Source organism: Protomyctophum bolini, assembly GCF_963924005.1.
Source record: "Protomyctophum bolini genome assembly, chromosome: 18".
Classification (NCBI taxonomy): Eukaryota; Metazoa; Chordata; class Actinopteri; order Myctophiformes; family Myctophidae; genus Protomyctophum; species Protomyctophum bolini.
The window spans coordinates 9,455,854-9,473,223 of NC_137879.1; the positions used below are offsets into that span (position 1 = coordinate 9,455,854).

Here is a 17,370-nt window from a genome sequence, read left to right on the forward strand (position 1 = left end):
TAAGGAAAGTAGGCTTTCTAATAATACAAGCCGCCTCTTTATATTTTCACAACAGAGGAGAGGCTGGTCTGCATTTCATGCGAGGGCAGGAAGACAACAGTCCCATAGCCTTAATGCACACGGGCAATGTAGCATAAGCCTTCTTCTGGGCAGTGGATGTGTGTTTGTGAATGTGAGGTATTCACCAGACATTCACCAGCACACAGTCTGGGATATCACTTCACCATAGGCCAGGGATATACAATATGTTTCGTGTCCCCCACATGTGCATCTTGTTGTGTAGTACCAAGCTCACCTTGTGCCATATACACCTAGTATTCAACAATCGACACACGTAAAGCGCAAGTTACATGCATTTAAAATTTGTTTATAATACTTAATATCATATTGTATATGTCCCTCAAGCTTATTTCTAATGGTTTGAGCCTCAATCACCACGCTGATATCGCTGTTTTAGTTGCAGTACCACCATGTCCTCAATTGCGCCCCCGGTTTAATGCAAATAAGTATGCAAATTATTTTCACCCTCCCACATCCGGTTTAATTAATTATTGGACATATATAAAACACCATGTCACACTGAAAAAAGACCAACCCTTACTGGTTGGTCTTGGATTTTGACAATCACACCTGATACAAATATAGTTCAATGCCCCTGCTGACAGGTGGCTTTGGCCCAGCTCGACGCGGCGCCCATGAGCCTGTGGAGCACGCTGGGCTGCTTCCGCAAGCTCAAGCTGTACGGCTTCCTGTTCGGCCTGGCCGTCACGTTCCTCATCATGGCCTCGTACATCCTGACGGGCGACAAGAAGGGCCTCCTCCTCACCCCGTCGCCCTTCCACTTCGGCGGCCTGGACGGACCCGCCGCCTTCAACCTCTCCGCGGCCAAGGACTACGCCGGCATCAAGCTGGTGGTCCACACCATCACCTCCAAGGTGGAGTTCAGCAGCAGCAGGCAGCTCCCGGACCTCAAGGCGCTGATCAACAGCGAACCCCATGTGAGTTCAGTCGCACCACAAAGGAGCAGTGGTGGAAAGTAACTAATGTACATTTACTTACTTAAGCACAGTTGTGAGGTATTTGTACTTTACTTGGGTATTTCCAACTTCCAGTACTTTTACTTCCACTCCACTACATCTCACGGCCGAGCTACACCAGGCTTTTCAGCAGGCGTTTTCGCGTGATTTCATTAAAATGTAATTAGAATGCAAAATGTGGCCGGGCACGACATCAACCCGGGTTTTAATTAACAGACTCAAGACGTCTTCAGAGCGGAATTGTCAGAGATGCCCGAGAGAGATCAGTATTCTCGCCTACAGGTTGGCCGCACCATCTTCCATCTAGACTCCTCTCACACGTTGCCATTTCAATTTGCGCCGATAAAGTGGCTCCAAAAACCTTGTGTTAACACTCCGGATGGCATGTGTGCTTAGCACCCGATTTGGGAGGCCTCCAAATCCCTCAAGGGATTTGGAGCTCAAAGTCATCGCACTGTCATCATCCCCCAGTTTGGCCTCGTCTTCTTTGCACCGCCTGCTTAAATTAATTCTTAAACCTAATGATAATGTGCTTTTGCCACCTCTATTTGACAACACACCTAATTTCTTATTGAGTGAGCTAATGAACAAGGGAACATGGCTCGGGGGCGATCAATATCAAATCTCCCCGCAGATGGCGTCTAATCAGTGACGAGAGAGTCGTTGCATAACATCAGACCTTTCACCATTTCACATGATAGAGACAGGAGTTTTGAGATGTGGGGATGTTCACAATTCATAACATCCTGCTGTCAGGAAACAGGGCCACCTCTAGACCTGTGTATGACTCAGTCTCACACCTCCGGGCTGGTGGGAGCCAAGCTACTGTAGGAAGAATAACACCAGCGTAAACGAGATGTATAGAGGAGAGTGACAGACGCGCTATAAGAGCGGTGAAGGGAGAGAAATGAAGGTTGTGTGTGTGAGTCATTGTATGTGTCAGGTTCATTAGTCTGTTGCTCCAGAGACAATGTCCTCCTGCCCGCAGTAATCATAACACTGAACTCCCACACAGATGGTGTTAGCCTACTGTCTAACTGTGATATCACGCATGCACGCGCACGCTTTGTCCGGTCAACTGGTGGAATCCTCCATCACCTACAGTATCTGAAGCTGGCATAAGCACTGATCAGCTCAAGGTTGTTGTTGTTGTTATACTCTAGCTCTCTTTATCTGGGAACGTGTGTCACTTGCCTTTAGGATCTTTAAACGAGCAGTTTTGTTTTGTTTTTTACAGCTATTTTCTGTCATCCCCCGCGAATTCCTGCCTGGCGTGAAGAACCCATGCTGGTACGAGGAGTGCACTGGGAATATCACTTCGGACCCTTACAGGACAAACCTCTACGCGCGCTACTTGCGGCAATTCCGCACCGTATTCGAATACCTGAGGAACACTTTCCGGGAACACTTGTTTCACCGCGGCGGGAAATACTACCGCATGCGGTGCCTGCCATATTTCTATATCATCGGCCAGCCAAAGTGCGGCACGACGGACCTATACGACCGGCTGAGGCTGCACCCGGATGTCATGTCCACTTTCAAAGAGCCAAACTGGTGGACCCGCAAGAGGTTTGGTGAGTTTGGAACACTCCTCCTTCCACTGTAGACTCTGCTCATTCTCCCATGGCATACGGGATAGTATATACACAATGGTAAATAAATGGTAAATGCTGCATTTACAGTACTAGCCCTTACCCGTTGTGAGACGGACACAGTATCCCCTTGTGGCCGCGGGGGTCAAATCGAAAAAAGGGCTTCGTTAAGACCTCCATATTATTATGGTCAATGCCTGTGTGAATGGGAGTGATTGGTGCAGGCAGTGAGGAGCTACGGCAGTCACAGTGACACACAGACACACACACACACACACACACACACACACACACACACTCAGACATTGACTGAATTATAGTATGATGATGATGATGATGATATGATGATGATATGGCACCTTTATTCAAGGCGTTTTACAATGATTGTGTTGTGGTTGTGCATTACAGAATTCACACACACACACACACACACACACACACACACACACACACACTCATATATCGTTGGCAGAGGAAACCATGCTCGTCAGGAGCAATTATGGGAGGGCTCCCCGATAACAAGTGGGGGGGCTATGGCCACCCACGGTGCCACCAGGGGGCCTATATGTGTTCACCTATGTGTTCATGTGACTATGAGCATCATATAATGAGTACCAGTAGGGGCGCTGTTGTGCCATGCAGAAACAGAGAGACAGTGCTGACAGACTGTTGCCTGCTAATGAGAGAGAGAGAGAGAGAGGAGGGGGGAGAGAGAGAGAGGGGAGTTGCACCACTCGGTTCACACGGGTGTCACAAGACAGTCTGGGCATGAGCACGTATAAAATAAATATGGCGCTATTTGTCATAATCTGCAAAGCTGTGTTAAGGCCAGGGCCCTGTATATGTGATTAATATGTGATAATTTAATATCAGAATCGTGCACGGCAGTTGAAAATAGAGTCAGCAAAGTCTGAGAAGTACAGTTTCAGCGACAATGCAGCTTGTGGCCAATTTGAAAAAGCCCTCGAAGCGCCAAGTGCAAGGTTGTTTGTCAACATCATTGACTTGAATAGTTATGGTCTTCCTTTGTTAGCGTCCTTCCAACAGATGCTTATATCCACTATGTGTGAATGGTTGGCTAATTTACATTTCTATAGCACCGAGATGCTGTGTGTGGATAGGGGTTGATTAATGACCTCACACTCAGTCAAACTGCGATTTCTCTCAGCCAGCTACTAAAGAGCGACTTCAAATCATTGATTTTGCTCACGTCTCACGGCCACTTAGTAACAAAGGTTGGACGAAAAAGTAATTTGGGTTTTGACATAGGAAATGGGGATGAGCGGTTGCTACTTCGAGGTGAGATTGCGAATGTGATTTGAATGAGTTTGCAACAGAAGTAAGATTAGAATAAGCATGCAGTGTTGTAGTACTCCACTGCAGTTAAAGGCGAATACTACTCATTTTCAACATTGAACAATTTCATTAATATACGTACCTTAGAGTTGTGTGGAAATAATAAAAAGTCCCCCCTTCTGTTTAGCGCCTATAGATCAGTGACATCATGTCTGTGTACTCTTGATGATTTTATGTATTAATATTATTAATATTAATGAAATAGTGCAATGTTGAAAATGAGTTGGTATTCCCCTTTAAACCAAAGGTTTTAAACTGCCACTGCCTGCTGCCTCGCACTGTGCAGGCGAAGAATCAACTTAAAAATGCTAATTATGTTCTACCTAAGAGTTGTTTAGCTTCACTTTTACAGCTTTAATTGGGTGTTAACAAGGTTCAATGCTGTGGGTATTTCCCACTTTGAATGCTAATCGTCTTGGTTTTGTTTCCGCCTCTGCATGATTTTTTCCGTCATCATTAGCTGCCTTTTGTGCAAGCTACGTAGGTCCCTATCTCGTAGATACACAGAGTTGTGCACATAGTGAGTGCGGCTCATTAAGCGTGTGTCTATTGCACATGTGCAGCACATATTTCACTATTGTTTGTGACACACTGTGTTGATGCTGTGGTGAACACCACTTGAAACACATGAATGAGGCCTCACGTCTTCCCAAGCCTCTTCATTCATGCACACATTCAATCAGTGCACATTTCCTGTTTTCACTTTTCTGCCGCACAATTCTGCAATCTAAATGGTGCGTGTATATAGTGCCTTTATCCATGGCCTTTTACATAGATTGTGCATTACATTCACCCTTCGCACACATACAGTATTCATACACGGAGAGCAAAGGAAATCATGCGAGGCACCAACCTGCTCATCGGGAGCACTTAGGGGTTAAGCGTCTTGCTCTATAGAACCCTACACCCCTACACCCCGGCTAGAGCTCTGCGCTCTGCGGATCAGGTACTGCTAGAGGGCCGAACAACTAACAAAAGCACTAGGGGCGCACGCTCTTTTGCGGCTGCAGCTCCCAGACTCTGGAAGAGCTTTGCTTTACGAGGATTGGTGTTTTTAAGTCTCACCTTAAAACTCATCTTTTCTCCCTGGCTTTTAATCCCTCCTGAGTCCATTTTATGCTTTCATGCTTACATTTTTGTCATTTTTATTAGTGTGTTTCTCGTTTATATTCTGTGTTCTCCTGCCTGTTCTCTGTTTTTGCCACTGATGTACAGCAATTCATTTGGTCAACCTTGGTTGTTTTAAAATGTGCTCTATAAATAAAGTTTGATTTGATTTGATTTGATATAGTGTCAAGATATTTTGCTAATGAGCTTTTACTTTTTAGACCCAATAGATAATCATTCTCTTCAGAATAGATCAATCATTCAATCATTCAATCTGATCATCTTTCTTTAAATATATATTTCACTATAACAGACCCTCGACTCGATCCTCTGCAACGAAAACATGCATAAAAAATAACTTACTTAATAATGACTGTTTAGAGAGCAACAGAGTGATTACTCGACTTGATAGCAAATCGCATTGCTTTACGAGGGGACTACTCCATAGTTAACTTAACACCTTGTCAGTCATCTATTACATCAGTTGTCTATGTCACGTGCTTATACATTTATAGTTATACACATGACGTATTAACCTGCCGCTGCCAGATGAGGGCGGTATTGCGGAAACATATTCCCCAACACAACACTCATCTGGGATCTCTGACGGAGTTGAGCCCTGAGTCAGATCTGCTTCGTACCGAACCAATCAGCGTGAGCTAAAGGCGGGATGCGGATGTGACGGTATATAGACACGTCGATATGATTGGTTGTGTTTGCACGCCCACACGGTGATAGACAGACGCTCCCATCCAATCATCTACCATGTATCTTGAAAAAAAGGAACAGCCCCGTCATCGAATTTGCTTCCGCGATCCCAGATCCAAATAAGCTGTGAAACAGCTATTTGTGTAGCAAGCTTTTTGGATCTGGCAGCGTCAGGTTAATGACGTATGACTCCAAAGACAAAGTTTAGGATTAGGTTTCAGCCTCATCGGAGCCCCATTAGCATCGATTATGAAAAATATTAGTGGAGATACTTGTGTGGCAGTTTGCAGAAGAAATGTGGCGCGGATCGGTCCGGTGGTTTGCGAGATTATCCCCAGACACACAGACACTGTTATAGAAGTCCGCTAGACTCTTGCAGAGCAACAGTACGCCGTAAAATCCTAATGCAATAAATTAGCCCCGAGACAAAAGAAAGAAATAACCCACCCAAACCTCACCTTGGCACGCATGCTCTGACGCTGCAGTGCTGGCCTAGGCCGCTTTCCCAGAGACGCGCTTATTTGGATTGGATTATAGAGTTCAGTTCATTATTAGACGCACCCAGAGGGTTCAGGCTGCAAAGCAGGCAAACATTCTCTTCGCTTTTTGTTGGTTCACTGACAGCCTTCCGCAGCAGTGCAACGCCTCAACACCATTCCCAATAACTACAGGCACAGCTTTTGTTTTCACCCTTTAACTGAAACAGTAATTTGGATTCATGAATAATAGAGCAGCTTTCGGCAGCGCAAGAGGCTTTCAGCTATCAGCTGTAACTTAGAACTTATATTGACGCGTTTTAAGGGAGATTATTCTGCAGATATAGACAGTAAATCAGGAGACGGGGCTAGGTGGAACAACAACTAAAATAACCAAACAAACAACAGGGAACAAATGACATGCTGCTAGCCAGGTTTCTGCACTGCATTCCTAAATGTACACACCACCAGTGGCGGAAACTCCGTGGGTTCAGAGGCGCGATTGAACCCCCTGGCATTTTGGCAAAGGCGCGACTGAAAGCAGTAAATTATGCACCCACTGACTGTCCACTGAAATTTCCCCTCCCCAGTGGTCATGTTGTCATACACGTAGTCACAAGTGACATACCTTTACGAGGGGTTACAAGATAGGTGTTGGGCCCATGCCGCATTCAAATGCTAATAAGGTGGCTTTTGTTCTGCTGCCAGGTAGAGAGTACAAATGTCGGATAAAGTACCAACCGAAAAAACAAAACTCGTTTTTTTTCCACCGCTGGGAGGGGGGGGGGGGGGGGGGTGTGGCTGCTTGAACCCCCTGCCGTTATAAGAACTTTCCGCCTCTGCACACCACGTACTCTGGTCCCAGCAGATCAGGCACAATTAGCTATTTTATTTTTACTGATTATGTATATAGTATACGTATGACTAGCTCTAAATGATGGCGTAAGACATGGTCATTTATGTAATCTGGTCCCAGCAGCAAACCAGGCACAGATTTGCTGTTTTTTTTGCATACACATCAAATGGCGGGTTGGCTGTCACGGTGAAGAGACCGGGCGAAATTATTACTTGCGCGCTCTGCTTGCGCAAGTAATTATACCTGTTGTTGGTGACAGGTCAGACAGCTCGATGGGTTGCTATGGTTACTATGGTCACGTGGTGTTGGGTGGTACGTCAGACAGGTAGTAAAGTCAGCTGTTCACCGGTGGCATTTCATGAATGGAAGGAGAGGGGGTGAACGACGGGGAAGTCCAACTTTGCTGACCGCTTTACAAACGCTAAGACAACACCATGCTGCTATCTGTATACTATTTGCACTTTGCACAACGCACTTTGGTATGATGTCGCTAAATCAATTGTTTTAATACACCTTGCCTAATAAATGAACAAAACGCAATACACTGGAGAAGTGAGTTCTTGGCATGCAGCGTGTCTGGCAGTACATTTCCCCGCTTTTAGCCTCTCGGTGGCTTAATAAGTTTGTCGCCATACACCTGTTAATAGCTCATACAACATGGGAATCCTGGGCTAAGAGCTGTCTCTCAGCTCTTAGACCCCAAATATCCTTTGTCTTTTGTACTTTAATCCTAATTAATACCGGTTCACTCCTATGTATGTGTCATACTGAATTCCCCTCGTGGGATCAATGAACCCAAACCCAGAAACATATATTTTCAATGGTCGGATATATCTAAAATGTATTTAAAATGGATAATTTCTAGGGTTAGAGTTTGGACTAGGCATAAGACATGCATATTGCAGTATGCATTTGCAGTACAGAATCATAGTGTTCTCTCCATATTCTTGTAGGTATCATCCGTCTTAGCGAAGGCTTCCACGATCGCTATCCAGTGGAAGACTACCTGGATTTATTTGACCTGGCAGCGTACCAAATCCAGGACCACCTGAACGCTAACTCCAGTGGAGCCTCCAGCCAGCGTAACATCATCATAGGTACGTCTCCTTGTGGTGTTATAAGGATGGCCTAAATCAGTGGTTTTCATCCTTTTTCATATCAAAACTGAAAACTAAGTAATAAACTTCTTGTAAAAAATTAAGTAATACAGATGTTTAACTACCCACTTTGACAGGCTGGAATGGCTTAGGGTTGACGACAGAGTACAGCACCTTGCAATGGGTCTCGTCCACAAGATTCGCTACACCACCAAGATACCCATGCATGTACCTGTCTAAATACTTCCTTAATGTCAACGAAGTCCACACACACACAACACCAGAGGGAGTTCAACAAACCATGTGCAACCCAGATTCGGCACAAACAAGGGATTAAATTAATTTCGCTCCTATACCAAAATGTGGAACGCCCTACCAACAGTCATTAAGACTTGCAAATCCCTTGACTCCTTCAAAACTGCTCTCAAAGGGCACCTACGGACGGCTGCAATTCGAAACTGGCCCCCGTAAAATCTGAATCCCCCACCCACCCCTGTTCTGTTCCCCCTCACTGTATATGTTTCGTTTCCCTTTTTACCTACGATGATTTCTTTTTGACTATATAGTTGTGTATATTCGTACGTCTATAAATGTTTTGATGAATTGAAAATGGTGGGCCCTATTGTAAACAAGTGTAATGCTTTATGCTTATGGTGTCGAATTGTTTTGACGTGCTCCATCAGAACTGGACCATAAGCTCACGATATAGAGGGTGAGGAACTGACATGTTCCCAGTATCCTGCCACGTGGTGACTAACATTTGGAGTCATTGTGCATAATATCTCTTTAATCTCAGCTCTATTAGTAGTCTAAATAGAACTGAAGACAGCTTCATAAAAGCCTTATAGATACTGGACCTCGCTCTCAACCACTTATCCACTTCCATAATGGAAGCATTGTTTTTGCATTTCGGACAGCAATAATATCCGTGATGGGGCGGAGAAGTCTCACAAACCTCCTTCCTGTATCTTCATATCCTGCTCCTCTCAGCCCCCGCTGTCCTTCCATCTGTCTCCTTTGCCTTCATCCGAAAAACACAATCTTGAAGAATTGCCTGGCTGGAGACGAGAGAGAGAGGGAGGGAGGAAGAGAGAGAGAGAAAGAGAACAAAAGTGATTTAGAGCTTGCAACAGTCGCCTTTTCACGTTGGACGGAGCCGGTGCATTGAGCGTGGCTTAGCACACCGCCTTGTTTTTGTTTCCTCTCTTTAAATAAATAATCCATGTGAGCAGAGGGGAGTGTGCCAAAGCCCCTCTTAGTATTCACACCGTGCCCTGGGAGAGCCCAGCAAGGTGCCGGCCTTTGGCCAGAATCCTTGGCTTTCAAACGACCAGCCAAGAACCGAGTTGGTGGGAAATGCCAGAGGCACGCCGGCCTGGCTGGCCCATGCCATTTGTTTTGCCCTATATTACAGCCTGTCCCCGTGGAGCCTTGTTAATGGACACGGAGGCGTGCAAAATAGACGTGATCACAGAAACAGGCCCGACAGGGGCCCCACGGCAGACATTCATATTGAGCGTGATAGTGTGATATTGTTTATGTGCGCATGGCTTCACATAATGGCAACAGTGGCGATCCTGTGTTCCTCGCCACATTGTCGTCACAGAAAGGTATGCGACCCCTTTTCTCAAAGGAACTGGGGGACCGATAAGGCTTGTTGTTGGCCTTTCATCCCTAATACATCACAGCACCACTTCAGAGATGGGAGGATAATGAAGGCAGACGCAGCCCTAATGAGTCTTGGATAGCTTTCCTCTCTCTGTCTGGAAATGTTCTGCTCTCAACTCTCAAGTCGTTTGAGAAATGACCTCCTTTGACTCATTACAGGCTATAAAAGCATGATGGACACGGCCGCAGTCCCCTTCCATAATTTGACTCACAGCCTCTGGGCGTTTTCTGTTTTGTCTTCCTCCCAAAAGTTGTGTTCAAACGACCTCTGATCAGCGTCGTCCCTGCCACGGAGCCCATCCTCTTCATTCTACAGTACGTGGCGTGTATCCCACCCACGTTCCTGTTTGCATTCCAGAGGCTTTCACAGTGGCGAGCTAAAAATGCCGTGTTTTCCAAACCAAGCGGAGTGTGGGGGGAGAGAATGCATCGCTGTTAAAATAATGTGTGTATTATGTTGAATACATAATAATTATGAACACGTATGCCTGCACAGGGTGCATGTGTTTGGTCCGACACAGGCATTAGTGCCCGAACCTAAACCCTAACCTCACAGGGAAGCCACGGGTGAGTTTTATCACCCGAATCGACTGTTATCAATAGACAAGACCGCAGTGATCACTTAGGATCAGTACGAGTGTTTGACGAGTATGGGCATGCTCTGCCGACTAATAAAAAGAACCTGACATGATTAAGGTTGGCGAACATGCGTTAATATTAGGACCGCGCTGCGACATGCTTGCGGTTACGTTTAGGGGAGGGTATGAGGAGGCTTGTCATTTTCAGTATAGGCTCCCAGCATGTCCAGTAGACCTGACTACACCGATAAGATCGATTAACGTGTCATCAACGCCAATCGCAGCCAGCAGGCTCCAGACGAGCCGATCGGCTGGATGAGACCGGCGTAATAAGTATAACCTACTGGGAATTATCAGTTGATTTTCGGTTTTAAAACGGCTGGTTTTATCCGACAATGCATGCCAGGAGCCACGGTGAGTCTTAACCAGCCACACAACGCATGTTGTCGGACTGTTGCATGTCGGACTGTTAGTACGTCGGACCAACGTATGTGCCCCGCCTGCACAGACCTTGACACGCGTGTGTGTGTGTGTGTGTGTGTGTACGACACGTGTGCATTCCCAGGAGAAGCCAGTGCCTCCACCATGTGGGACAACAACGCCTGGGTCTATTTCTATGACAACACGACCGAGGGGGAGCCCCCGTTCCTCATCCAGGACTTTGTGCACGCCCTGCAGCCTGACGCCAGGTTCATCGTCATGCTCAGGGACCCGGTGGAGAGGTTAGAGGAAAAGCTCTTATCCCTTAGAATTATTATCCCTTAGAAAAAAAAAGGTCTGGCATTAAATTTCTCTTCCGCTCGCCATTGAGTTATAATGGTACTTCCGGCAGTCTTCCGGGTGCTTCAAAACGCCACTGAGCAACTTCTATTGTAATGAATAGCAGTGGGCGGGGCTGTCGCTCCGTTCCTCCCTCTATCCTTTATAACTCTGTGGCCACTCCCCATCTCTCTCCCCATTTCCTGTTAGTCTACTGTCTTATCAATAAAGGCATGAAAGCCCCAATAGAAATCTTTAAAAAAGAATTAATGAAAGCCCAAATAGAAATCTTTAAAAAATAATGAATGTATTCGGGACATGAAGAAGATGCTGAAGAATTCCACTTAATGTCATGAAAATCCTAGTGATTTGGCTCAGTGACAGACAGTGTGAAAACATAGCCCGCATCCAACTAGGATATTGATCTGAGAGAGGATTAGTGATATCTGAAATAACATCTGAGATTTAATCTGAGTGTTTATTTTCTCCTCCTTGAAACACTTGACAGGTTTAACAACATCAGAGCATTTTCCGATGTTGGAATCCAGTCACAGATCACACACAAAAATTTAATTTAAATTAGTTTATCTGGCGTGCCGTTACACCACATGGCAAGCCTCGCCCACCTCGTATCCACACAAATGAAAACAAGCACAAAGAATGATACTCTAAGTAGGATTTGACACAGTTCAGTTGCGACTAGATGGCGTTGTGCTACAACTAATCCTGTGGGCTTTTAACAACACAGAACCCTTTGCTGTCTTGCAGGCTCTACTCTGATTACCTATACTTCGGCATTGCCGACAAGTCTGCAGAGGATTTCCACGAGAAGGTGTCGGAATCTCTGCAGCTGTTCGAGGGATGCCTCACGGAGTACACCATGCGCTCCTGTGTGTACAACACTACTCTCAACAATGCCATGCCAGTGAGTGCACCCACCCTCTTGCTTTTGTCTCACAAAAATGCATAGGCCCACCGTTCATCAAGTAGTGCTTAAGCACACAGACAGAGAGAGAGAGAGAGTCAGATGGAAGAGGAGGACAGAGTGAAAACCCCTGTCTTTGTTAGCGCACGGCCGCACGCTAAAGCTTGTACTCTATGAAAAGAGTTGGCCGCTCTGTTAAAATCACAGTCACACTAGTACCCCAGAGCCACTCTTTGCCCAAGAAAGCTCATGCAAGCATGAGCGGTATGGAGACTTGCTTCTCATGGTCATTCTCACTCAGTCGCACGCAGACTCAGTACCAGTCAGTATCTGGGCCTTAGGCCAACGCTTTCCACAGTTGTCCTTAGGCAAAGTGGCTGAGCGAGGGAAGAAGGGAGGAAGGTGCCAACCCCCACCATCTCCTCCTCCTCCTCTTCCAGGCAGTCTTCCTCTCTGCTGGCCCTCTCCGCCTGCCAGCGAGGATGTTTATTGTCCCTCCGGGAGTATGCTGCTCATTCTCCCTTCCTGACTTAATTGTCCATTCACTAATATCTTCCCTGACTTATTAGACCATATGAGATGCATTACAGCCCGTCTGCGGAGCTGCGTCTAATGCCCGCGCACGCTCCGTGGAGGTTTTAATAGGAAGATGAGAGGCGAGGTCGAACAAAGACAAATAGACAGCGGTGAAAGAGATGCATGATTGGCCTTTATAGTGTTGTGCCATATTGTTATACGGCAAAAAGGGAGAGCTCGTTTAGCTCTCTGGTCATCATATTATTCTGAATAACGCTTTTAGTTTAAGCCAAAACAGCAGAGAGAGGATACAAAGAAAAGGCCCAACACGCTGTGTTTCATCCTAATTACAGTCAATTACACTCCAGTCTCTCTGCAGAGGCTGCGGGCGTCTCGGTGCTCATGTGCTATACGCAGCTTATAGAGAAATCTATAAAAGCCATTCCAACTGCCCAGATTCTCATAATACCTCAGTCTTATAGACAATCAGGCGGTCTCCAAATTACATTGAGATGAGATCAATGGTTAATTTAGAATGAAATTGGAAATTTAGAATCAAGTCTGCCAACGCGGGGGTTGCCTTGCTCAGGGGCACCATGCTCAAAGCCTGAGATCTATTTCAGCTTTCTTACAGCCAGGATCGGGACCTCGAAAGATCCACTCTTTAGACTTTATGATTAAGATTGACACTCCCGATTGCATTGTGTGGAGATGAATGATACGGCTATTGAAACTGCTCTTTCCCCCAACCTGGTGTCCCTATTTTGTACAAATCATAATAGGTGAACAATATAGGTTGCAACAATGTTCACATTTTTCAAAAATAGAGAAAATAGCAGATATACAAGCTTACACATGTCATACAACAAAGTTTATTGGGTTTAAGTGGTTAAAATGGTGTATGCATGCATGTATTGAATTTGTACTGTGTCTTTCTTTGCGCTAGGGAGAACATTTCCTGGACATAAATGTAGTATGTCATATTGATTCTCTCATTCTGTGTCTGCAGGTCAGACTGCAGGTTGGCCTGTACATTGTGTACATAATGGACTGGCTGACGGTCTTTAGCAGGGATCAGATTCTGGTGCTGCGCCTGGAAGACCACGCCTCCAACAGGAAATACACAATGCACAAAGTCTTCAATTTCCTTAACCTGGGTGAGTGTGCAAAACATTCAACCGATAATCACCAGTATGTTATTATCTGGACCATGCAATGAAGGCAACATGGACATTTTCACAAACTGCACACTATTTTTCCCAAGGGGCCAAATGACTGAAATCAATTCTGCATAATCTTAATTTAATTTCTATATATAAAGCAGTAAACGGCATTGTTTTGACAAGCTGGTAAGATTATTATTATTACCGCTGACTTCAGTTAATAAATAGTTAGTCCATATGTTGTTGAAACCTCTGCATCGGAGGGTAAAATTAGAAAGTACCGGTAAGTTTTATTTATTTCCAAGTAACCTTTCACAGGCCGGTCAGAGTCAGCCAAAGGGCCGTATTTGGCCCCCGGGCCGTATAATGCCCAGGTCTGCGCTATACAATTGATATTAGACCAGAAGCCTAATTGGCACGGTTACACTGAAATATTGACTAATGTGCAATTGTCCCTGGTAAATGAATGAACGAATGAATCTCCTTTGACGAATGATTCTACTTTGTATGTGCCGTAGAAGTTTTGCTTTCTATGCAGGAGACTGTGGTTAAGAGTCAAGTTACACTAGCAGTCATTCTGTAGGCGCACCGATCAATATGAGGCCAGGCAGGTAGTAACAGGCGTAGGCAATAATGCCCCTAGTCTGTCTATGTATATACGACTGCTTCAATAGCAGAGGTATACAATAAATGAGTTGTAATGATTTGTTTCGCTGCTGTCCCCTGCTTAGGCTATAAAGGAGCATGATCTGAATCTTTCAGCTCCCAAAGCAGATCAATTATTGGCAAACCATTAAGCTGTCTTTAGTGTTTAACCCATGTGCCATCCTGTGAACCTTAGCAAAGTCGCTTAGTCTGCACTCAAAAGCCACTCTCCCTAACCTCCTCCGCACACTTTGGCCTGTCTCAGCAGAAAAGGTTCCTCCTAAACTGGTAAAGGAAATAGCTTTTAGTTAGGGTCTAGAGAGAGAGAGAGAGAATTACATCAGGGGTGGGCAGCCATGTCTTTACATTCGACCGGCCGATCCCAAGGGGCTTTTTGGTCAATCCTGCACTTGTTTGTGTGTGCGCGCGTGTGTGTATGTTGGCAGTGCCCTCTGCCTGCTGTGACAGCCGTTCACTCCGTAGTTGAAGTGCCCTAAAGCTCAGTGTTCAGAGCCGTGGTGTGATTATCTGAAATGAATTGGAAGTGAACAGATGCTGATGCAGTGTATTGTGTGGTGTGTGTGTGTGTGTGTGTGTGTGTGTGTGTGTGTGTGTGTACTTTACACATCATGTGCTTGCATGTGTAAAGTAAATAAATGGCAGTAAGGAAATTATATTAAGCAGTCATGAAGCCTCCTCACTCACAACACTCATTGTTCTACCATGGTCTCCCACATGCATGAGAGACCACATCGCTGCCACTGTGCCAATAAGGCTTCGTCTGCTTGGCCAGGGTAGATATTGCACTATGAGCTTCAGGAAGTAGGCTACTAGTAGTAACCAGTAGTAACCAGTAGGCATCCTTCCCAACACCAGGGTCTAAATGTCAATGGAAGAGTAGGGAGACCACCACATCCAACCACTGCAGATGTACTAGATAAAGTATATTGTATTGTATTGTATTGTATTGTATTGTATTGTATTATTAATTAAAAAAAAAGTTCCAGATGGCAGCTTTAACAACCTTTCTACATGGAGTCCCAATTACCGGCCATGTCATTATGCACCAAAATGTACCCAGATTTAGATGAGTGTCTAAGTAGAAGTAGAGAAAACAGCCAATAGCACTTTTTCTAAGTGAAAGTGTGTCTGTGAGTTTACATTTGGGAGCATCACTTTGGACTCTTTATTTTACATGTTTTACAGCCTCTGTTTAAAATGTTATAAGTATTGAACCAAAGAAAAGTATTAAGAGCGTTACTAAACAATAACTACATTGGATAAATTCTTTCCATTTCCTGAAAAGTAACCGTTGTTGGACATATGTTTCCGTTCGACAGCAATGAATATGAAATTGTTTGTCTGTTGTTCTACACTCCAGGGCCAGTGACGGAGCAGAAGAGCTGATGTGTTTGTTTGTGTTCTACAGGGCCAGTGACGGAGCAGAAGAGCTGATGTGTTTGTTTGTGTTCTACAGGGCCAGTGACGGAGCAGAAGAGCTGATGTGTTTGTTTGTGTTCTACAGGGCCAGTAACGGAGCAGAAGGAGGCAGAGATCACTCACAGCCCGGCCTCCAACACCAGGCGACCGGCCGACAAGAACCTGGGCCCCATGCTGCCCATCACCAAGGAGATCCTGAGGGACTTCTACGCGCCCTTCAACCAGAAGCTGGCTGAAGTCCTGCGCAACGACTCCTTCAGCTGGGAGAACCATTCGAAGCATATTTAAATGAACGAGGAAGAAGATGAAGGAGACGATGAAGAAGAAGAAGGGGGGGTCGGGGGGGAAAGAAACCACTCTCAACGTTTTTGGCTGGGGAACTCACAAATTAAAACAAAACGCACACACACGCAGTCAAGTTGTCTACCGATGTTAACCTCAACCTCACCCTCTCCCACGGGGCAGCACACCTAAACCTAACCTTAACCCTCTCCCAACCCTTAACGCACCCCTCACCAGCCTTAATCCGGTCGTCTTAACGCACCCCTCACCCATGGACAAATTAGCCGGGCCAGTGGGGCCGTGGTACAGGGGCCCTTGGCTCTCAGGGGCCCTTCGGGGCAAGTGGACCGTGCGGTACTAGGTGTGACGCCCTGAAAAAGGCTCCTGGGGCCCTTCATTGGCCATTGATTGTTACATTTAGGTAAAAAAAAATGATAAAAACACGGAAAAAAATCACGAAAATGTTGCGTGCACGCTCGCTATCGGGGCCCTGCAAAATGTACCAGCCCAGGGGCCCTCGTGGGGGTTAATCCGTCCAACCTTAATCCTGTGTCCATGCAGTCTGTCTCTGCCCCAAAAAGCAAGAATTTCAAACCCGTCTCTTTCTTTTTGTTATTTTAATCCATTGGATGATATATGCCCCAATCTCTTAACTTAATTTTCTCGCCCCCACGGACATGGAGAAAACGGCTTAGGAAGTAAATAATGAACTTCATTAATTAATTTAGAATTCATCCACCGTAGAGGTGTTGGTAGAGGAGCTGTCATTGGTCAAAAGCCAGTGCACCTCATGGGGCCAGAGGGCTGAGCAGAGCCTTCTATAGGCTCTAGGGCTGACAAATATTAGCCCCAATGTTGAGTACATTTATTTTATTTTTTAATTATTTATTTTTTTACACGCTCACAATAAAAGTACAAGTGAATGTATAACTATATAAGCCCAATACAAAGCGTGAAAACAACAAAACAGTCTACACACCACTGAAGCGTGTGCATACCTGCTGGGTAGCAGTGTTTTGTATACCAACACCGCCATCTACTGGTGGATGTGCTTATTGGCAACATAAAAATGACACAATGCACAAGACAACATCAGTACTAGGCTAGCCTATTATTATGGGGTACTACTAGAATGCCATCTCTCACTCTCTCAGATGAGAAGAGA

General features: G+C 45.4%; 1 protein-coding gene across 1 annotated transcript; it reads left to right on the forward strand.

The window, feature by feature from the left end:
* Positions 1 to 695: 695 nt before the first annotated feature.
* LOC308333142 (carbohydrate sulfotransferase 15-like) lies at positions 696 to 16,211 on the forward strand (the record flags this gene model as incomplete). Its single annotated transcript, XM_080789337.1, has 7 exons — positions 696 to 998; positions 2,275 to 2,611; positions 8,086 to 8,229; positions 11,041 to 11,197; positions 12,003 to 12,159; positions 13,685 to 13,832; positions 16,009 to 16,211. The coding sequence occupies 7 exons, from the start codon at positions 696 to 698 to the stop codon at positions 16,209 to 16,211; spliced, it is 1,449 nt and encodes a 482-aa protein (XP_080645463.1).
* Positions 16,212 to 17,370: the final 1,159 nt, after the last annotated feature.